The sequence below is a fragment of the Rhipicephalus microplus genome, chromosome 5 (assembly GCF_043290135.1).
Source record: "Rhipicephalus microplus isolate Deutch F79 chromosome 5, USDA_Rmic, whole genome shotgun sequence".
NCBI lineage: Eukaryota > Metazoa > Arthropoda > Arachnida > Ixodida > Ixodidae > Rhipicephalus > Rhipicephalus microplus.
Genome location: NC_134704.1, coordinates 182966691 through 182985708, shown reverse-complemented (window position 1 = coordinate 182985708; position 19018 = coordinate 182966691). Strand labels below are relative to the sequence as shown.

General features: G+C 47.2%; 1 protein-coding gene across 27 annotated transcripts in view; it reads left to right on the top strand.

Annotated features, from left to right (window-relative positions):
• LOC119173303 (uncharacterized) overlaps window positions 1-19018 on the top strand; it is a 509098-nt gene that overhangs the window by 230499 nt on the left and 259581 nt on the right. For 26 of the 27 annotated variants that reach the window (XR_012895517.1, XR_012895516.1, XR_012895522.1 and 23 more), the window contains 3 exons: window positions 5752-5907; window positions 7717-7831; window positions 8314-8383. Coding sequence is in view for 6 of the 27 variants with exons in the window: in XM_075896271.1 (XP_075752386.1) it covers window positions 5752-5907; window positions 7717-7831; window positions 8314-8383 (341 nt within the window). In the remaining 21 variants the exon portion in view is untranslated. The remainder of the gene's footprint in view (window positions 1-5751; window positions 5908-7716; window positions 7832-8313; window positions 8384-19018) is intronic. The other variant, XR_012895508.1, reaches the window with a different exon arrangement.

The following is a 19018-nucleotide window of genomic DNA, read 5'->3' as shown; positions in this document are numbered from 1 at the left end:
CACTGTAGTGTCTTATGCAGAGGTTCATCCGTTTTTCTCGTATGCCTGCGTTCTGCACACTCATACAAGTATTTTCACTGCAGAGGTGTATGCCATATATACTGCCGTTAAGCACAATAGGCAATTAAAAGTACGCGATCAGTTATACACATCAATACATTAAGTGTCTTAAAAGCATTTAAAACACTCAAAAAACCTGAAACCCTGTAAGTGTGTCAGTATATTCACTGATATCTACCATTTACGCACTCGAACAATGTGTTGTACTCTGCTGGGTCCCAGGACACCATGAAATAAAAAGAAATGTATTGGCTGACAATGAAGCTGCATCTGTCCATGAGATTGGTGAAAATGAATCAGTTTGTGTCCCTGCATTAGTCCTGAAACTTTCTATAAAGAATTCTTTAAGGGCACACTGACACCTCTTGTGAGATAGACAAACGACAAATAAATTGCATCTCATGCAGCCACGTGTTGGAATCTGGTTACCGGTGTCAAAGTCACGCTACACTGAAGTCGTGCTTTGTAGAATAAGTATAGGACACACGTAAAGTACGCATGCACACCCATTGTCTGGTGGTGACCAGCCAATGTGTGAAATATTCGGCGCTCCACTTACTGTACTTCACGTTCTCCTTCATTGCACTCATCCTGAATACATGTTAGAAAAGCATTTTATGTCTTGTCGCCAACTTCTCCTACTCTATCCTGCAACAGAGAGAGAGAGAATTTCTTTACAAAAAGGTAGAGAGGTCGGCCTGAGCTATACTTTGCTCTGGCCTGCTACTCTACACTGGAGAAGGGTGACTGGGGAGTGAAAGAGTGATGAATGACGATAGTAAGGTAGACAGATGATATGTTCTTATTAGGCTGGGTAACTCTACAGATGTGTATCCAGTCTAGTGGCTTCTTAGCAAGTGATAACGGCTCGTATAACCACATGTGTGCTGCTAGCGTCAGGCCAAGCACCTAACACAACCTCTTCGGTTAATAGTTGCCTAATATATAGGCCAATCGAAGATATCAGTTGCTGACGTTCGCTTGCATATGCTAGACAGTCGCAAAATATATGTTCGAGCGTTTCTGGCAACCGGCAGTGACCACAATTGGGACATGTGTCATTACAGCCAATCAAGTGGGTGTAACGTCTCGTGTAAGCCACACCAAGGCGAATGCGGTGAATAATGAATGAAATGCTTCGCTTTAACTTGTGAGGCATACGGAACTTCATTTCCGGGTCCCATTCGTGCAGCTGCTTGTGTTGGTGTTCTGGTTTCTGCCAGCGCTCTAAGATGAAGTTGCGCATTACGCGTCGAAGTAGGATGTCAGTATCTTGCCGGGAAAATGCGATGCACACTTCCGGGGCACTATTTAAAGTTCTCTTAGCTTTAGCGTCCACCTCTTCATTGCCCATTATGCCACAGTAAGCAGGTATCTATTGAAATGTTACATGATGTCCATTTTTTGTAGCAATGCCAAGAAGCTCTGCAATTTCAATCGATAAAGTATGATATGGACCTTGTCTCATGAAGCCATCGATGGTTTGAAGAGCAGTTTCGGCATCGCAGAGTATCGTCCATTTACGAGTGGGTTCTGTCGACCTGAAACGTATTGCCTCCCGAATAGCAACAAGTTCCGCGGCTGTTGATGTGATCTTGTCATCTATCTTGAAACGTCGAGCTATCTTCATCTGCGGGATGACAAAGGCTGCGCGGAGGTACGCGACGTGGTAGATCCATCAGTATATACGTGTGCCACACCGTCATACATAGTATGAATGTGCAGCAGTGTAAGATGCTTTAGGCCGATCGATGATACAAGGGACTTCTTCATAATCTCAGGAATCTGAAGTATGACAAGTAGTCTAGGCAGGAGCCCCGGAGGTGTCTGACGAACACGTGGAGGAAAGAATATTGGCAGCATGATGTTCTCGAACCGCGATAAAGCTCTTGAATAACTGCAGTCTCGGTGGCTGGCAGGAAGCGCTGATAGGGGATGTTGCTTATGTAGAGTCAACAGGCGAAGGTGGACACGAAGAGGCTCGCAAAGCACATATACTTTGATTGGACAAGCCCGAGCTTCAGCGAGAGTTCCCTTGGTTGATGTGTATTGACGTAAGCCCAAACATGTGCGCAACCCTTGAGCTTGGATGCTTTCTAGTGTGCTCGCACAACTGGGCTTCATGCTTTAAAGCACGGGCATGCAGTATCATAAGTACCCTACGAATAAAGATTGGTACAGTTGCAGGAGAGTTACCTCCGAAGAGCCCTATCTTGCTCCGGCCATGACCCGAAGAACGTGGACAAAACTCTCGAGCTTTCACTTCAAGGCTGTGACGTGCTTGACCACGATAGATTCCGGTCGAGGATAACACCCAGGAATTTGTGTTGCGCAACAGCACGAATTTGTGTTCCACTCAATGTTAGTGGGTATCTTGTCATTTGTTTTTGTGTAAATGCAAGCACTGCGCATTTTTCAGCTGACAGTGCGAGACCCTGACGACGTAAGTACCTTGCTGTGATGGTCACTGCACGTTGCAGTCGAGCACGCAGTTGGGGGCGCGTAGCTCCAGAAGCCCAGATGCAGATGCCGTACGCATATGTGCTCACTTTCACCGTGTCAGGAAGTTCAGTAGCAAGTCCAATCAAGGTGATGTTAAAAAGTGTCGGACTGAGAACACTCCCTTCGAGAACACCACGGTTAATGTTATAATGGTCTGTATCTCCGTCGCTTGTTGACATATACACGATACGGTAGCTAAGGCAGCTCACGATCCATGCATACAGTCGTCCGCCGATTTCTAGATCCTCAAGCGCTTCAAGGATGGCAGAATGGAAAACATTGTCGTAGGCGCCTTTAATGTCAAAAGAAACAGCAGCCACTAATCTGCCTCGACATCTTTCCTGTTCAACATCGGAGACCAAGTTGATGACCCCATCAATGGCTCTCCTAAAGCCATTCATGAACGCAGGCAAGCGATTATTGCTATCTCAGAGCCACTCTAGTCTCGACAATACCATCCTTTCTATGACTTTGCCAACGCAGCTGCCTTAGGCGATCGGCCGGTAAGATGAAAGCTCATTAGGGTACTTCCCCGGTTTAAGCAGTGTGATTATGCGGCTGCACTTTCACTTATCTGGAACATTTCTCGACTCCCAGGAGATGTTGTAGTAAGATAACAGGATCTGTCGTGCTTCTGCATCAAGATAGCGAAGTGAAGCGTACGTAATTTCGTCCGGCCCAGGTGCCGATGAGCGTCGGGAAGGTGACATTGTAGCGCCCAGTTCCTGCGTTGTAAAAGGCACTTCGACGCGTTCGTCGAAACATGGGGGCACAGTGGTGGTTAAGTGTTGGGGTCACGGTGTGAGCGGTGGAAACGACAAGGCTACAATAGTCTTTGGCTATCTTTAATTCACTTCGACCCTGATGTAGAGCCACCGCACGGAATGGTCAAATTTGTTGTGAAGAAGATTGTAGACTTCATATTATCCGCCAGATTTTGAAGAGAGGCTCTCTTGGGTCCAAATAACCGCAGAATGACCTCCATCGTTTCCTGTCCAGCTTGTCGAGATGCCGAAGAACGTGTCGTTGAGCTTGACGACAGGCTGAGAGGTCTGACGGTGACCTTGTTCTTCTGTATCGCCGTTCTTCGCGGCGATGGATAGCACGAAGGATAGCACGATGGATAGCACGATAGCACGAAGTATGGTAAGTCGATAGGTGATCGTTGCAGTAAATGGTAACTTGTCTTGTTGTGTCACGCAGGGACGAAGAAATGATGTCTTCTACTTCGGATGGTGTAGTAGTGCGCTGACCGCTGGTTTTCACAGATGACTTGAAGATATGCCAGTCTGTCTGATGAACGCTGCCTGTGGCTGAACGGCGGTACCACCTAAACTGAACATAAGTTGGCAAGTGATCACAACCGTGAGTCTCTATATCCGCGGACCAGGCTGCAGAAGACGGGACACTCCGGGATACAAGTTTAATGTCGAGGCAGCGGCTGTAAGAAGTATCCCGAATAAAAGTGGGCGATCCGTCGTTCAGCACCCTTAGTCCAAAATTACACACGAAGTCGCACAAATCTCTGCCACGGCCATTCATTACAGTGCTACTCCAGAGGGGATGACGAGCGTCAAAATCTCTAATGACAATGTGGGGGCTCTTAGTAGCCTGAAGCTTAGACCTAAGGTGGCAGCAGTCCATCTTAGCACTTGGATGGATGTATCCTCCAAAAATTGACAACGTGCCCCTCTCATACTTTATAGTCAAGCAAACGTAATCATTCGTTGTATGCGACAGAATGTCATGTCGTACGTACGTCATATCGCGGCGTACACGAAATAGCAACTTGCTTGCACGGTGATCACTGCGAGACCAAAGCTGGACGTACCCAGATAAACGGAATGTAGAATACATGTTTGGTTCGCAGATGACAATAACTGGGAACTGGTATTTCAATACCCGCTGTCTGAAATCAGAGAGACGGCCACGTAAACCACGAGCATTCCACTGCATAACAAGCGTCTGCCGCATGCAATCTTCGAACATCGAGGCCATGTTCGCTTACTGAAGAACAACAAGAAGTGGCTCCAGCAGCTCAAGTAACTGGACAGCAGCTTTAGCCGCCGGAGTGTTTAGGCCACTAAGGATCTTGCGCATTGAACCCATCAAATTTCTAAACATACTCTTGATGTCATTACTATCCATCTTGTCGTCCTGCTCGCTGTGTTCAGCAGCATTATGCGAGGAAGGCGTACACGCGTGTGGGTCTCAATGATAAAGAAGGCCACTCCGAATTATTACGAGCCGGTGGCTGATTGGCTCGTCCATTCGTCGGCTGTAAAGGTACGGAAGCACAGACATCTACATTTCTGGCAGGTAAAAACAAGCGACGAGAAGGTGAAGCCTGAACGTGTGATGTAAGTTCTTCAACTTGGTTAGCAGTGCTCCCTCGTTTGCGTCGGTGTCGTGAACGACGTATACTCCACCGGACAGCCCTTGCAGCTTCGCTGTGCATGGAGTGGTCCCTAACCATCTTCTTCCTGATAGTTATTTGGTTCCTCATTTTAGGACAGTTCTTTGAGGTTGCATCGAGGGCGCCCATGCAGTTAGGACCATTTGTGGTAGCATTGCAGTTGCCATCGTCATGAGGTCTACCACATCGTTTGCAAGTTACCACACCCTTACAAACTGCGCTGACATGCCCGAATTTCAAACATTTATGACACTGTAGAGGCCTCGGTACATAAGGGCGTACCGGATGACGCACATATCCAACCTTGACGAGAGTAGGCAACGACTCGGACTCGAATACTACTTTCACACACGCGACCGTCCAAAGCGGTGAAAACCAATTACAGGAGCCGTCAAAGAAAGCGATTTCTCGAGGCTTGAGTCTGTAATCTCTTCGTCCACATCATAAATGACGCCTATGATAGTTGCCTTGTCGTACGCCAAAAACGCGGGCACAGGAATGTTTCCCAACTGAACATTTTCCTTTAGCGTGTCCAGTATAGTCTTTGAAGTAACCTCCTCCGACAGGATGTTTTTGCGGGTATTTATACGTATTTCCTCAATCTGGCCAGGTGCGATACGTTCGAAATACTCCGACAAGCTTTGCCTACTAAGAGTGTTCAGGACGTCTGTCGTTGTTGTCGGCATGTACGGCATCGTGAAGGACCGCATGCTACTCGCCTTTTTCGGTGCCTGTCGACCGGTTGACGACGTCCTTCTCATCTTTCTCTTTAGACGGCGGCTTGGAACAGGGGTGAAATCACTGTTCGAGGCCATGTCTTCGGTGGAAGAGCCATCAGAAGCGTAACTGTGCATCACGTTGCGGCCGAACCAGACACTCACATCGGACGCGCCCTGATGAGACGATACAGGGCCCGGATGCTGGGCGAGGTATTGATCCTCCATTTTATGGGACCACGTACTTCAGTGTTCTTGTCTCAGATTACAGAAGTCGCAGAGAAAATCGAGAAAACTTCGAGAGCTGAACGCTGTAGCTGTTCTCTGCGACCACCTCTTCTTCCTCCCCCCTATCCGGCCATATTTACAGGCAGTGAACCTCTTTTTAAATATGTTCACTCCTCTGTTTTGTTAAAGATGTTCGTAGTTTTAATATTATATATACAGGCGACCGCAGCACGGCCTCCCAACAGAGGCCGCTCCCGTGGTAGTATATTCAAGGAAAGCACGTGAGTGAGCTGACGACCAGATGAAGCACCGAAAAGATCACGGATCTTCGTTCTGAATAGATCCCAGCTCGTGCTTTCAGCTTCGTTTGTTTCGAATCATGCCGATGGCGTGCCGTCGAGGTAGAATAGAACATTCGCAAGCATGAGTGTGCGATCCCAGTGGTGAGTAGCACTGACGTGCTCGTACCGGTGGAGCCAGGAGTCAACATCGGCGATACCGTGAGCGGAAAAAGTGCCGAAATCCAGCAGGGGCGGGAGGGTGACGTTGGTTGTTAACTCAGATGAAGAGCTTAGTGGCGATGATGTACTGGCAGTCGAAGTAGCCGAGGGGTCCCTGGTGTTGCGACCACTGCGCGTCCCCATCGAGGTACAAGTGTCGTCCTCCTACACCTATAATGTTACGTATAAGTTATTATTACTTTAACAGTGAGTACTGGGTGAACAAGATGGCACGAGCCCGACAATAACCAGTGACCGTCGTCGTCTTTCTTTTTCATGCAGCAAGGATGCGGTAGCTGTTCTGTATCAATAGGATGGAAAGACACGAGATGGCGGCACTTGCAGTGTTCATTAGATGCACAGACGGATGGACATACATACATACATACATACATACATACATACATACATACATACATACATACATACATACATACATACATACATACATGCATACATACATACATACATACATACATACATACATACATACATACATACATACATACATACATACATACATACATACATACATACATACATACATACATACTTACATACAGACAGACAGACAGACAGACAGACAGGCAGGCAGGCAGATTGACGGATGGGCGGACGGACAGATGATTCATATTTTACCGATAAAACCCTCTCCGAAGCTTCGGCCCACTCATCACCATTGACCCCGTTGATGTGCTGCGACTTTTTTTGTTGTTTTAAGCATGTTATGCGCCGTTACACATTGAGCTGCGTGTTGCTTGACTTCACGAAACTCAATTCTGTTCGCTAAACGTCTTCCCAGATTTTCATACCCGCCGAATGAAATGAATATGAAATTAACGTTTAAAAAAAAGCTCTAAGTTGACAATCGTGATTTAGAAATGCCTGCCCTATAAACTCCGGGACCTCTTAATTTTTCAGCACATTTTCTTTCCGTTGCTAGGCATTTCGACTGATAATTATCCCAGTTACACGTACTTTTGAACACATTCCGAGAGTATGCTACCTATCGTGAAATGTTTTTCTTTCACCAGGCTATCCTACTGTCCCGTCGTGGGAACGACCTGCCGGGTGCTAGGGTGCACATTTTCGAACTTTCAGAATAAAGTTTTCCCAAGCCAAACCAAACCAGGCTATCTATAACTCCTCAAATTTGTGTTTTTTATATTTATTTTAACCCTACTTTAAGAGTTTATAGAATTAGTAAATTGTTTTCTTATGGTTCATTGGCATCATTGCGAAGGAGCTGCTCATGCATATGCATTGTATATTGAAGTTTCTTCTCACATTTCAGCTGTGCTACGAAGAATGCAAAGCAAGGGTGATTCAGACAGATTGCAACTGCCTCTTGCAAGACTATGTTTTCCGACATCGCATGAACAATACTGCCTGTTCGAGGAAGCAAACAGGTACGATCATCGTTATTAGTCCTTCTAAGGTGTGTAGCCAGACGTTTTTGCAGAAGTTTGAAGGAATGAGGAGCAGAGAAAGAAGGTAACGGTAAACCATCACATCTACTACTGACGACAAGGTGGTGGTAAGCGGAAGTGAAGGTGAGGTGTAGTGATTCTAGGGTTAGGACGAGGTAAACGATAAAAGAAGGGTGGCACCTTATATACTTTACAAGGGCTGAGAAAGGTCTACTGCATTCTTGCTAGTCTCCGCACCACCAGAGCGTACCTGCATCGTGATTATTTTCTGTTTGACGCACTTTGTGTGCTTTATGTACTCACTGTGTTCATGTGTTTGTGTTAATCTATGTGGTTTTAATGCATTCATAACACTTGCAATAAAAATGGTCTAATGTCATGGTGTTATTTCCATATGATGATTTACACATTTTACACAGACGCGAAATCACACGTTTATTGACACAGACATTGCTTTGCAGTTTCCTGCGTTCGTCGAACGAGAAGAAAAATGATCGACATTTGCACACAGGAGTGTGGTAAAGGCTGCAGGTAAGCATGTTTTAAAGAGCGCTGTTTTTCTGAATCAATATTAAGTATGAAAATGCGCCTAATTGTGTGGAAGCCAACTGCACAAGTCGTGTCCCTAATGATACATCCTGCGCAGTTTTCTATAGACACCACTTATTGCAGCCTGCAGGGTAATGTGTGAAAAAGAAAGCTTTTCTTCGCGTTGTTATGTAGGTGATGGGCTGCTGCATTTGTCCTGATCTAATTCTTTGTAATATCGGTCCTATGTCGCTTCAACATTGAACTTCGGACAGTGATAAAAACATCGCGAAAGCGATAAGGACATTTTGAGGCTTCTTATCTTCCGTCCCATTTCTTGCACTGTTTATTTTTTTTCGCGTTAACACGAACCAATAGAATAAACTTCTGAACTTGGGAGCGTGGGCCTATTTCTGGCAGCAAATACGATGCCTTCGAAGTCTTGTCCCAAGAAAGTGGTTTATTAACCTAACAAGTGAACTGCATGCAGTGGTCTTGGGAGAGCCTGGTAAGGGTGCTGGCTATAGCACCACATCATGTTTTAAGAAATCATTTCACTTGTTCGTTATTATCCATAGAAGAACATCTCCTATCCTAATGTCCATCAACCTGAAGGTCAGGACAATTTTTCTGATGTGTCTGATTCCTCTGCTGCCATTACCAGTACAGAAGCTACATCAAGCTTTCATGAAGGCTTACGAAAGAAGGTGGTGCAACGACACTGTTGTAAGAAATGTCTTGGATCAAAAACTTTGGAGATACCACACGAAACTGCTCAAAATATGCTTAATTTAGGCTGAATTGCCATATTCAAGCCGCAAAATCTTGAGGAAGTTATAGAAACTTCCAAATCAATCACAATGAAAACCGCTTTTGAAGAGGTTGCGTGAGATGCCGTGAGATAAGTGCGACATAATGGGTGTTCTAATTTCTCGGCTTTGGGCACACGTAGTGCGGAAGTCCCTGAATGCCTTCGGAAAACTAAAAGCACTAGAAAAATTACTTTGCAGGCTTAAGAATCACAGCTCTACCGCTGTGAAGTAGGCGTGATCAAGGGTGACTGCAGACTTTCAGCAGCAAACTACTTATCAGGAATTCTTGTTCATTATTCAGGATATTGGACGATATACACGGGCCCTTTAAAGAATCTGCATGAATCAGTGTGGCTACTGAAATCGTCATCATATTTTCGCCTTACGTTTAAGCTTAGGGACTAGTTTTCCATGTTTCTTTTTTTTGCCGGAATAGGTGAGTGACCATCAGACGCGTTATTCGAAGGTGGTAGGTTCGGATCCTGCTGGTGGCAAATTATCTTTTCGTCCACTTTGCTTTATTTACGTAAATTGTTTTTGTATATTACCCGCTACACATTTAGAGGCACACTTGTCTGTCAGTCGTCATTATTATCGCTTTACTTTTATCACTCATACCGCACCTGAAGAAGTCTTTCTAGGCCGCACGCGGTGTCGAGCAGTCAAGCGCATGAGGGCTCGAAGATATTGCTTCAAAAACTTCAAAACTTTGGCCACGACGCTGGTCTTTACAGACCTGATGCTTATTCTGTGGACGACCGATCATCACGCGAAATTGAAGAACCGCGGTGACCTAACTACGAGAACATGCATTATTTGGTCTCGCGTGTTTAGCATATATATATATATATATATATATATATATATATATATATATATATATATATATATATATATATATATATATATATATATATATATATATATATATATATATATATATATATATATATATATATATATATATATATAAGGGAAAGAAGAGTATACCTAAGGGCTCGTTTTTCCGTGTTTTTAACACAATAATAATGAGATATAACAGACAGTAATGCCAAGGAATGTACAGGGGAAGTTATTAACATTAATGGAATGTAAATAAGAAGAAAGAAAAGTGGATGAAAAAATCAATAACTTCCCCTGTACATTCCTTGGCATTACTGTCTGTTATATCTCATATATATATATATATATATATATATATATATATATATATATATATATATATATATATATATATATATAAGTGTGTGTGTGTGTGTGTGTGTGTTTGTGACGCTATATGTGGGAGACGTGGCTGTGGCGCGGCCTGACTCATACGTCGTGTTTATTCAAAAGAATGCGCACTTCTTTTTTCTCGTCTTCTACTAGCCATCACTGCATACCTTTTTACGTCACAGGATTTCCCTTCCTAAGAAAATGTGCGCGTGCTACAAGCAACAAAACACGAAGAAATTGAGTCTTCAAGCAGAAAATGTCCAAACACGACGTAGTTTTTCACAAACAAAAGGCAGTACCGTAAACTGACACACACAAACAAATTCACAGAAAATGGCAGCAGTTTGGTGACATCACCGAGAACTCTGGTGGGCGAGGCTGGCTGTTGCGTTTGGGGAAGCATAAGTGTGCCCTGAGCGTAGAAACTGATGAAATAGCTGCCATTCTTGCGAGGAATGGGCGACGCTGGAAGGCCTTGCAGGTTCGATAGATCGGTCTTCATAGGCGTCACTGTCTTTCCTGTGAGTGTGCTCGTTGTCGTGAAATGATGGGATGCTGCCTGAATCTTTTGACGTGGAATTGGTGACTTCTTGTCTTGTTTGGTATGTTTTGTGGTTTCAGGGCTGTAATCTTAGGCGCAGTCTTGATCTCTTGTGCCAAATGCGTTTCTGGTGCCGATCTCCTATGCGAAGATACCTCACGTCTTGAATTTGTTTTAAGAGGCTTTCTCTGCATCTGTGTCCTTGTTGGTGTATCCGTTGGAGTGTCTGCGATTCTTGGACTTGGTTTTGCTGGCGTTACTGATGTTGCTGTGGAAAGTATTGCGTGCCCTTCTTGAGCATTGCGCTGTTTTTTTTGATGAGGTGTCCAGAAGGAAGCTGATAGTCTGTGGGCTGTTATCATGCAGTCCTGGCAAAGAAGATAATGTTTCAGAGTTGGTACAAAGTACTGCAGAAGCTTCTTCTACCCTGTTCACTACGAGAGGCTCTTGCACATTACAGCGTGCGACGTTCGATGTGTCTGAGCCTTCGGTGTTGCTTCAACTGTCGAGTGTGTATGCAGCGGACAGTGATGTATGAACCCGTACGAAAGGAGAATGGCTCGACAAGGTATTTTTCTGGTGCGTCAGCTCGCCTATTGGGAACACCGCTCTTATGAGGCAAACGATGAGTGTTAGGAGTGCTTGAAGGGCCGCATGATAGAAAACCGGGTGGTGGACCACGTATGCAAAGCGAAGAATAAAGTGTATCAGGTGGGTAAGCAACGTATCTTGTCGTGTGCTGGAGTGACGACTTTGGAAATACCACCTTTTGGGAAGGGAAACGCAAAAAGCTATGTTCCATGAGAAATGAGTGTGGCACTGACATCACTGAGCCCCGCAACTGACCTCATTGACCATGGCGGCACTGTCAGCTCGTCGTAAACAATCAGAGCATCCTTCGAAGCCTTCGGTGCCTCATCGACGAGGGCAGGAACAATGTCACCGCTGACGAAAAGTTCACCGCTTCCACAATTGACGAAAGCGCCATATTCTTGGAGAAAGTCAAGACCGAGAATCACATTGTGGGTACAACGTTGCAGCACAAGAAACTCTGTTGGGAACACCTTTCCTGCCAATAAGACATTGACCGCACAAACTCCAACAGGATGAAGTACTTCCCCACCAACACCACGAAACCTTGTTGATTCGCCCCAAGAAAACATAACTTTGCGGCCAATGCGACTTTTGAAAGACTCAAAACTGATATCGTAGCACCAGTGTCCGCCAAAGCACTTGTACAAAAGCCTTCTATTTCCACACGTATCTTGTTCTTCGACATTATAACTGGCGGAGCCATCTGAGGCAAATCCTGTTGTGCGACCTCACTTCCATCGGTCGCACTGGCTAGTTTCCCGGCGGTGGTGGTGATGACAGGCGTCGTGCCGGCGAAGGGGAACGATGCAGTCGGCCAGATGGAGGCGTCAAACTACGGTGAGAAGCGGGAGAACTGCCACGGTGATTTCCCCGCCGTGAGGTACTCCTGGAATAGGCGGGCCGATGACCGTTGTTGTGACCAGTGCCTGCTGGCGGAAACTCTTGTGTGGAATGATATCGGGAGGTCGGCCCTCTTTGTCGACGACAGAACCGAGCTATATGCCGGAAAATACCGCAACGGTAGCACACAGGGGCTTGGCGGTATGCATTGCACTCCTGGAAGGCATTGCGCTGACGTGCTGGTGGTACAGATACATCGTCCTTCAGGTCGTAATAGGTGTTGGCTGGCTGATGGGGGTAACTGAAGCGGTCTTCGTACCTCGGCAGCGGGTAGTTATTGCGCTGTGACCTCGGTGGTGAGGGTGGCTGTAGTTGCAGTCATCGACGCCTGCTGCCGAAATTGACACGGGAGGGCGAGAGGGAGGCGGTGCGGGTGTAGCTTCGTACGGCGTCGGGCGAGCGTGTCGAATGAGCTCTTCTCGAACGATCTGGCGTATTGTCGACGCGAGATCAAGCGGCGTGTATTCGTCAACACTTGCCACGATGGTTACATTCGGTAGGCGACTGAACTTGGGGGTGATACGTCGCATCTTCAGGGTCTCAAATGTGCGACAGTGGTTTATGACGTCGGTTACCGTAGCAAGGCTGTCTTTGCTGATGAGGAACTGATACACATCCTCGGCAATGCCCTTCAACAGGTGGCCAACTTTGTCTTCCTCTGACATAGAAGGGCTGACAATCTTGCAGAGCTTCAAGATTGCCTCTACATAGGTCGTGCACGCCTCTCCTGGGATCTGAGCTCTCTGCAGTAACGTTTGTTCGGCCTGCTTTCTCTTAGCTACGGAGTCTCCAAAGCACGCTCTTATTTCGGAAACGAAGCGATCCCATGACGTGAGGGCATCTTTGTGGTTCTCGTACCACACGAGTGCTGTGTGCGTTAAGAAAAATACTACATTGGTCAGCTGGGTCGCCGCGTCCCACTGGTAGTATTTGCTCCCCCGTTTGTAGTGTGTGAGCCAGGCTTCCACGTTCTCGCCAGATTTGCCACGGAATGTGCGAGGCACTATCAGATCCTGACGCAACCTGGGACCAGCCACACGCGCACTTTGCACTAGTGGTGCTGCTGGGACTGGTAGAAGGTCTGCAGCTGCGGGGATCCAGTTTCCTCCTTCACCGTGAGACATCTCATTTGCCAGTGGTAACGGGGGAAGTCCAGCAAGACGACGGCTTCGTCGTAGATCAGGCGCTTGAAGCGTCGTGTTGCTTGGTTGATTACCCAGCGCCTCCACCACAAAACTGTTACGGTTGAATTAAAGGATATGTAAATTTATTTACAGGGTGAGGATGAAGTTCGGCAGTCACGGTAAAGATGGAGTCCGCAGGCCGCAGCAGACAACGTCATCTTCCTCTTCTACCTACCTGGCACATACTACAGCAATATATATATATATATATATATATATATATATATATATAATGAGATCTAACAGACAGTAATGCCAAGGAATGCACAGGGCAAGTTATTAGAACCAATGGAATTTAAATAAGAAAGAAGAAAAGTGGATGCAAAAATAACCAGCTGTGAGATGAAATCGAACCTACGACCTTCGAATAACGCGTTCGATGCTCTAACCACTGAGCTACCACAGCGGCCTTCCCTCCATCCACTTTTTTGGGTTTATTTGTGAATTTTGAAGTAGGATACAGTCAGCGCCATCTATAAGCCAAGCGACGAGCGTGAAAACACTCTTTTATGCGCATGTTTGGTCGTAGGTTCGATTCCTGCTCGCGGCTGGTTATTTTTTCATCCACTTTTCTTTCTTCCTATTTACATTCCATCGGTTCTAATAACTTCCCCTGTACATTCCTTGGCATTACTTTCTGTTAGATCTCGTTAATATTGTGCTAAAACACGGAAAAACGAGTCCTTAGGCATACACTTCTTTCCTTTATTTCATTAAACGAGGGTCTCGTACTGGCAGACTTGGTGTCATCAGGTTGTATACGAGGGACTATTAATCAGCTGCCCGCTCATAATAAGTTCACGTGCCACGTTACGCCAAACATGCGCATAAAAGAGTGTTTTCACACTCGTCGCTTGGCTTATAGATGGCGCTGACTGTCACTCATACTTCTAATTTTACATATAAACCCAAAAAAGTTGATGGAGGGAAGGCCGCTGTGGTAGCTCAGTGGTTAGAGCATCGAACGCGTTATTCGAAGGTCGTAGGTTCGATTTCATCTCACAGCTGGTTATTTTTTCATCCACTTTTCTTTCTTCTTATTTAAATTCCATTGGTTCTAATAACTTGCCCTGTATATTCCTTGGCATTAATGTCTGACAGATCTCATTAATATTGTGCTAAAACACGAAAAAACGAGCCCTTAAGTATACACTGCTTTCCCCTATTATATATATATATATATCTATATATATATATTGCAACGAGCAAGGTTGCGTAAAAACACAGGTTATTATTCCAGAAACATTAGCCGCAACAAGCTGGTACAGGCAGGAACCCGGCAAGCACGAGCCACACACGGACGTCAACGTCATCTTTCACGCTGGCACAGAGCTGGCGCCACTATGCTTCGGTACAATTACTCTCCGCGCTGAAAGGAGCCAACCTGGCGACCTAGAGAAAGGACACGACAAGGGGGTCATAGCACGGTTTGAGACGTGATACGTGTACTGTTTCACGCCCACGGCAGCGTTGGTCCGAGGGTGGATCAATGGGCTCAACTTCATAGTTGACAGGAGATGTTTGCCGCACCACACGGTAGGGGCCATGGTATTTCGACGAAAGCTTCGGGGAAAGACCGGGAGGGGTAGACGGGACCCAGAGCCCAACCAGCATTCCTGGGTTATAGTGTACAGTAGACGCAGAGGAATCGTGGTCAGTTTTCTGGCGCCATTGGTCTCGTGCGCTAAATGAGCGAGCGAGTTGACGACACTCTTCGGCATAAGCAGCTGCTTCGGAAACAGGCGTCGCTTCGGAAACATCAGGCCTGTAAGGGAGAATGGTGTCCATGGAGCATGATGGCTCACGTACGTACAGAAGGAAGAAAGGAGAAAAGCCAGTGGTTGTTTGTGGCGCAGAGTTGTACGCGTACGTGACAAAAGGGAGCACTTGGTCCCCATTAGTGTGGTCGTCAGAGGCGTACATGGCAAGCATATCTCCAAGGGTACGGTTAAAGCGTTCTGTCATGCCATTGGTTTGGGGATGGTATGCCGAGGATTTCCTATGGACAGTGCGACATGCCTTGAGTAGCTCGTCGACGGCGTTCGAGAGAAACACGCGTCCACGGTCACTGAGTAATTCACGAGGTGCACCGTGTCGCGAAATGAGATGGTGAAGAAGAAAGGACGCAACGTCTTTCGCAGTGGTAGCAGGCAGCGCAGATGTTTCAGCGTAGCGTGTTAAATGATCCACGGCGACGATAATCCACCGGTTGCCTCGAAGAGAGTTGGGTAGAGGACCATAAATATCAATTCCGACGCGGTCGAATGGTCTCGCTGGGCAGGTTAAGGGTTGCAAAGGGCCAGCAGTGCTGTGAGAAGGCGTCTTGCGTCGTTGACACGTGGTGCATGACCGAACGTACTGGCGAACGTGCCGATACATGCCGGCCAGTAGTATCTTAGACGAAGGCGAGAGTAAGTCTTAAATACTCTAGCGTGGCCACACTGGGGGTCTTCGTGAAAGGCAGCGCACATGTCCGAACGCAAATGACGAGGGATGACAAGGAGCCACCTACGGCCATCCGTCACGTAATTGCGGCGATACAACAAGCCTTCACGGACAGCAAAGTGTCTTGCTTGACGAGAGAGGGAGCGTGAAGTCGTTTCTGACGAACTGTGAGAGAGGACGTCGAGCAAAGAATTGATCCAGGGATCCTTGCGCTGTTCGGATGGCATGTCAGTGATGCTCAACGATGACGAATCGCAAATGGCAGTTGATAAGCAGGCAAGGTCAGGAGGCAGTGGAGAACGGGATAGTGCATCGGCGTCTGAATGTCTGCGTCCTGAGCGATAAACAACACGGATCTCGTATTCCTGAAGGCGTAAAGCCCAACGAGCGAGGCGGCCAGTAGGATCTTTCATGGACGCTAACCAGCATAAGGCATGGTGATCTGTGACAACATCAAACTGGCGTCCGTAAAGGTAGGTGCGAAATTTTCCTATAGCCCAAATGATAGCCAAGCACTCTTTTTCCGTGACGGAATAGTTGGACTCTGCCTTCGTTAGTGTACGGCTGGCATAGGCGACAACGTACTCGTCGCAGCCATCCTTGCGTTGAGCGAGAATGGCACCGAGGCCGACACCACTTGGATCCGTGTGAATTTCAGTGGGTGCTTTTGGATCGAAGTGACGGAGAACTGGCGGAGAGATGAGTAGCCGGCGTAGCGCCGTGAATGCCTCATCGCAGTGGGAATTCCAGCCAGAGAGGTCCGTGCTACGGGTGAGAAGCTGAGTCAGAGGGGCAATTATAGAGGCAAAATTGCGAATGAAACGCCGAAAATAGGAACACAAGCCCATGAAACTACGAAGCTCCTTTGGGGTAGTAGGCTTGGGGTACTCGGCAACGGCACGCAGTTTGGCAGGATCTGGCAATATTCCTTCTTTTGAAACGACGTGGCCGAGAATTGTGAGTTTGCGGGCGCCAAAACGACATTTCTTGAAGTTAAGTTGCAACCCGGCTGCCGTAAGGCACTGGAGAACTTGTTCCAGACGGGAAAGACGAGTTTCGAAATTCGCCGAGATTACAACTATGTCATCTAAATAGCAAAGACAGATGTGCCATTAAAGTCCCCTGAGGACAATGTCCATCATTCTTTCAAAAGTCGCAGGCGCATTGCAAAGACCGAAGGGCATTACATTAAATTCATATAAGCCGTCAGGGGTCACAAACGCCGTTTTTGGACGGTCTGGTTCAGCCATTGGTACTTGCCAATATCCAGAGCGCAGATCCAGTGAAGAGAAAAACTCCGCACATTGAAGGCAATCCAAGGCGTCATCAATGCGTGGCAGGGAATAAACATCCTTGCGTGTGATGTTGTTTAGCCGACGGTAATCCACGCAAAACCTGATGGAGCCATCGTTTTTTCGCACGAGGACCACTGGCGAAGCCCAAGGACTGTGTGAGTGCTGAATAACACCACGTTGCAGCATCTCGTCGACGTGTTGAGTGATGACGTCACGCTCGGCCTGCGAGACGCGGTAGGGGCGCTGAAGAAGTGGAGTTTTATGACCGGTGTCGATATGGTGAGCGACAACTGACGTGCGTCCCAAGGGAGGTTGTCCGTGGTCGAAGGAGGCGCGGAAACGGTCAAGTAGTTTAATGAGCTGATTGCGCTGGTCTTGCGTAAGGCCGGTGTCTACGCTGCGCAACAGAACGTCTTCGTCAGGTAGTGAGGGCGCGGTGCCAGCTGTGACAGCATCCACGGACATCGGTGTCATATCAGAACGGGCATCGAAAGGAAAGATGTCATCATAAGTGTCAAGACTCCCAATGCATTCGCCATGCAATAAGGTAGCGAGACAAGGGAACGGATTGCACACGTACACGGCACTGGAGCCATCGGCAAGTGTTATGACGGCAAACGGGACGACAAGGTTCCGGCGACGAGCGCATTCTTGTGACGGCATAAATAGGGCAGTTGAATCGGAAACGGAGTTGCACAAAAGAGATACCGCGGTGACCGAAAAAGCAGAAATGACGACGTCAGTGGCGACGATCACCTTTTTGGGTGAAGGAGGGAGATCTATGAATGTCGTGCTGAGTGGAAACAAAACGAGTTGAGCACGAGCGCAGTCGACAACCGCATGATTAGCGGAAAGAAAGTTCCATCCCAGGATGATTTCATGAGACGCATGCGGAAGGACGACAAATTCTACAATGTAAAGCACTCCTTTAATCACAACACGAGCAGTGCATGTGGCAGAAGGTTGGACGTGTTGCGAACTCGCCGTGCGTAAAGAAATTTCAACCAGTGGAGTCGTCATTTTGTTCAGTTTGCGGCATAACACTTCACTGATTATACAAATAGCGGCACCTGTGTCGACAAGAGCAGTTGTGGCGAAACCATCCACAAACACGGCAATCTCGTTAGGGGGCGATAGATGAGGCCTTGGAAATTTCGTCGGTGGCGCAGCTCTTGCCTCAGGAACTGCGACTGTTAGTTTTCCTCCTGGGCGTGGTTGGAACGGCGAAGCATGGGGGAAGGAGACCGAAGACGGGGTGAAGGAGATCGACGTCGGCTGAAGTCTGGTCGACGTGAGCGGGGGTCATGCGAATCAGGTGTCACATGCGATTCTGATGGCCGAGATATGTTGCCGGAATGCTGCACATCATTAAGATAGAATCCACGACGACGACAGTAGCGCGCGACATGTCCTGGAATACCACAGTTGTAGCAGATGGGCCGGTTATCCGGAGTACGCAGAGAGTTGACAGGTGCTCGAGGTGGTGGAATGGGCCGATTTACCGGATAAACTGAAACTGGTGACCTGTAGTAGTTGGTGGCTGGACTGTATGAAGGGAGCGGCGGTTGGGCAGAAGGTCGGCGGACGGCTTCTGCATAAGTCAGCGGTGCAGCCACTGATATTGGGGATGTGGGCGAAGGGAGAGCCTCGGC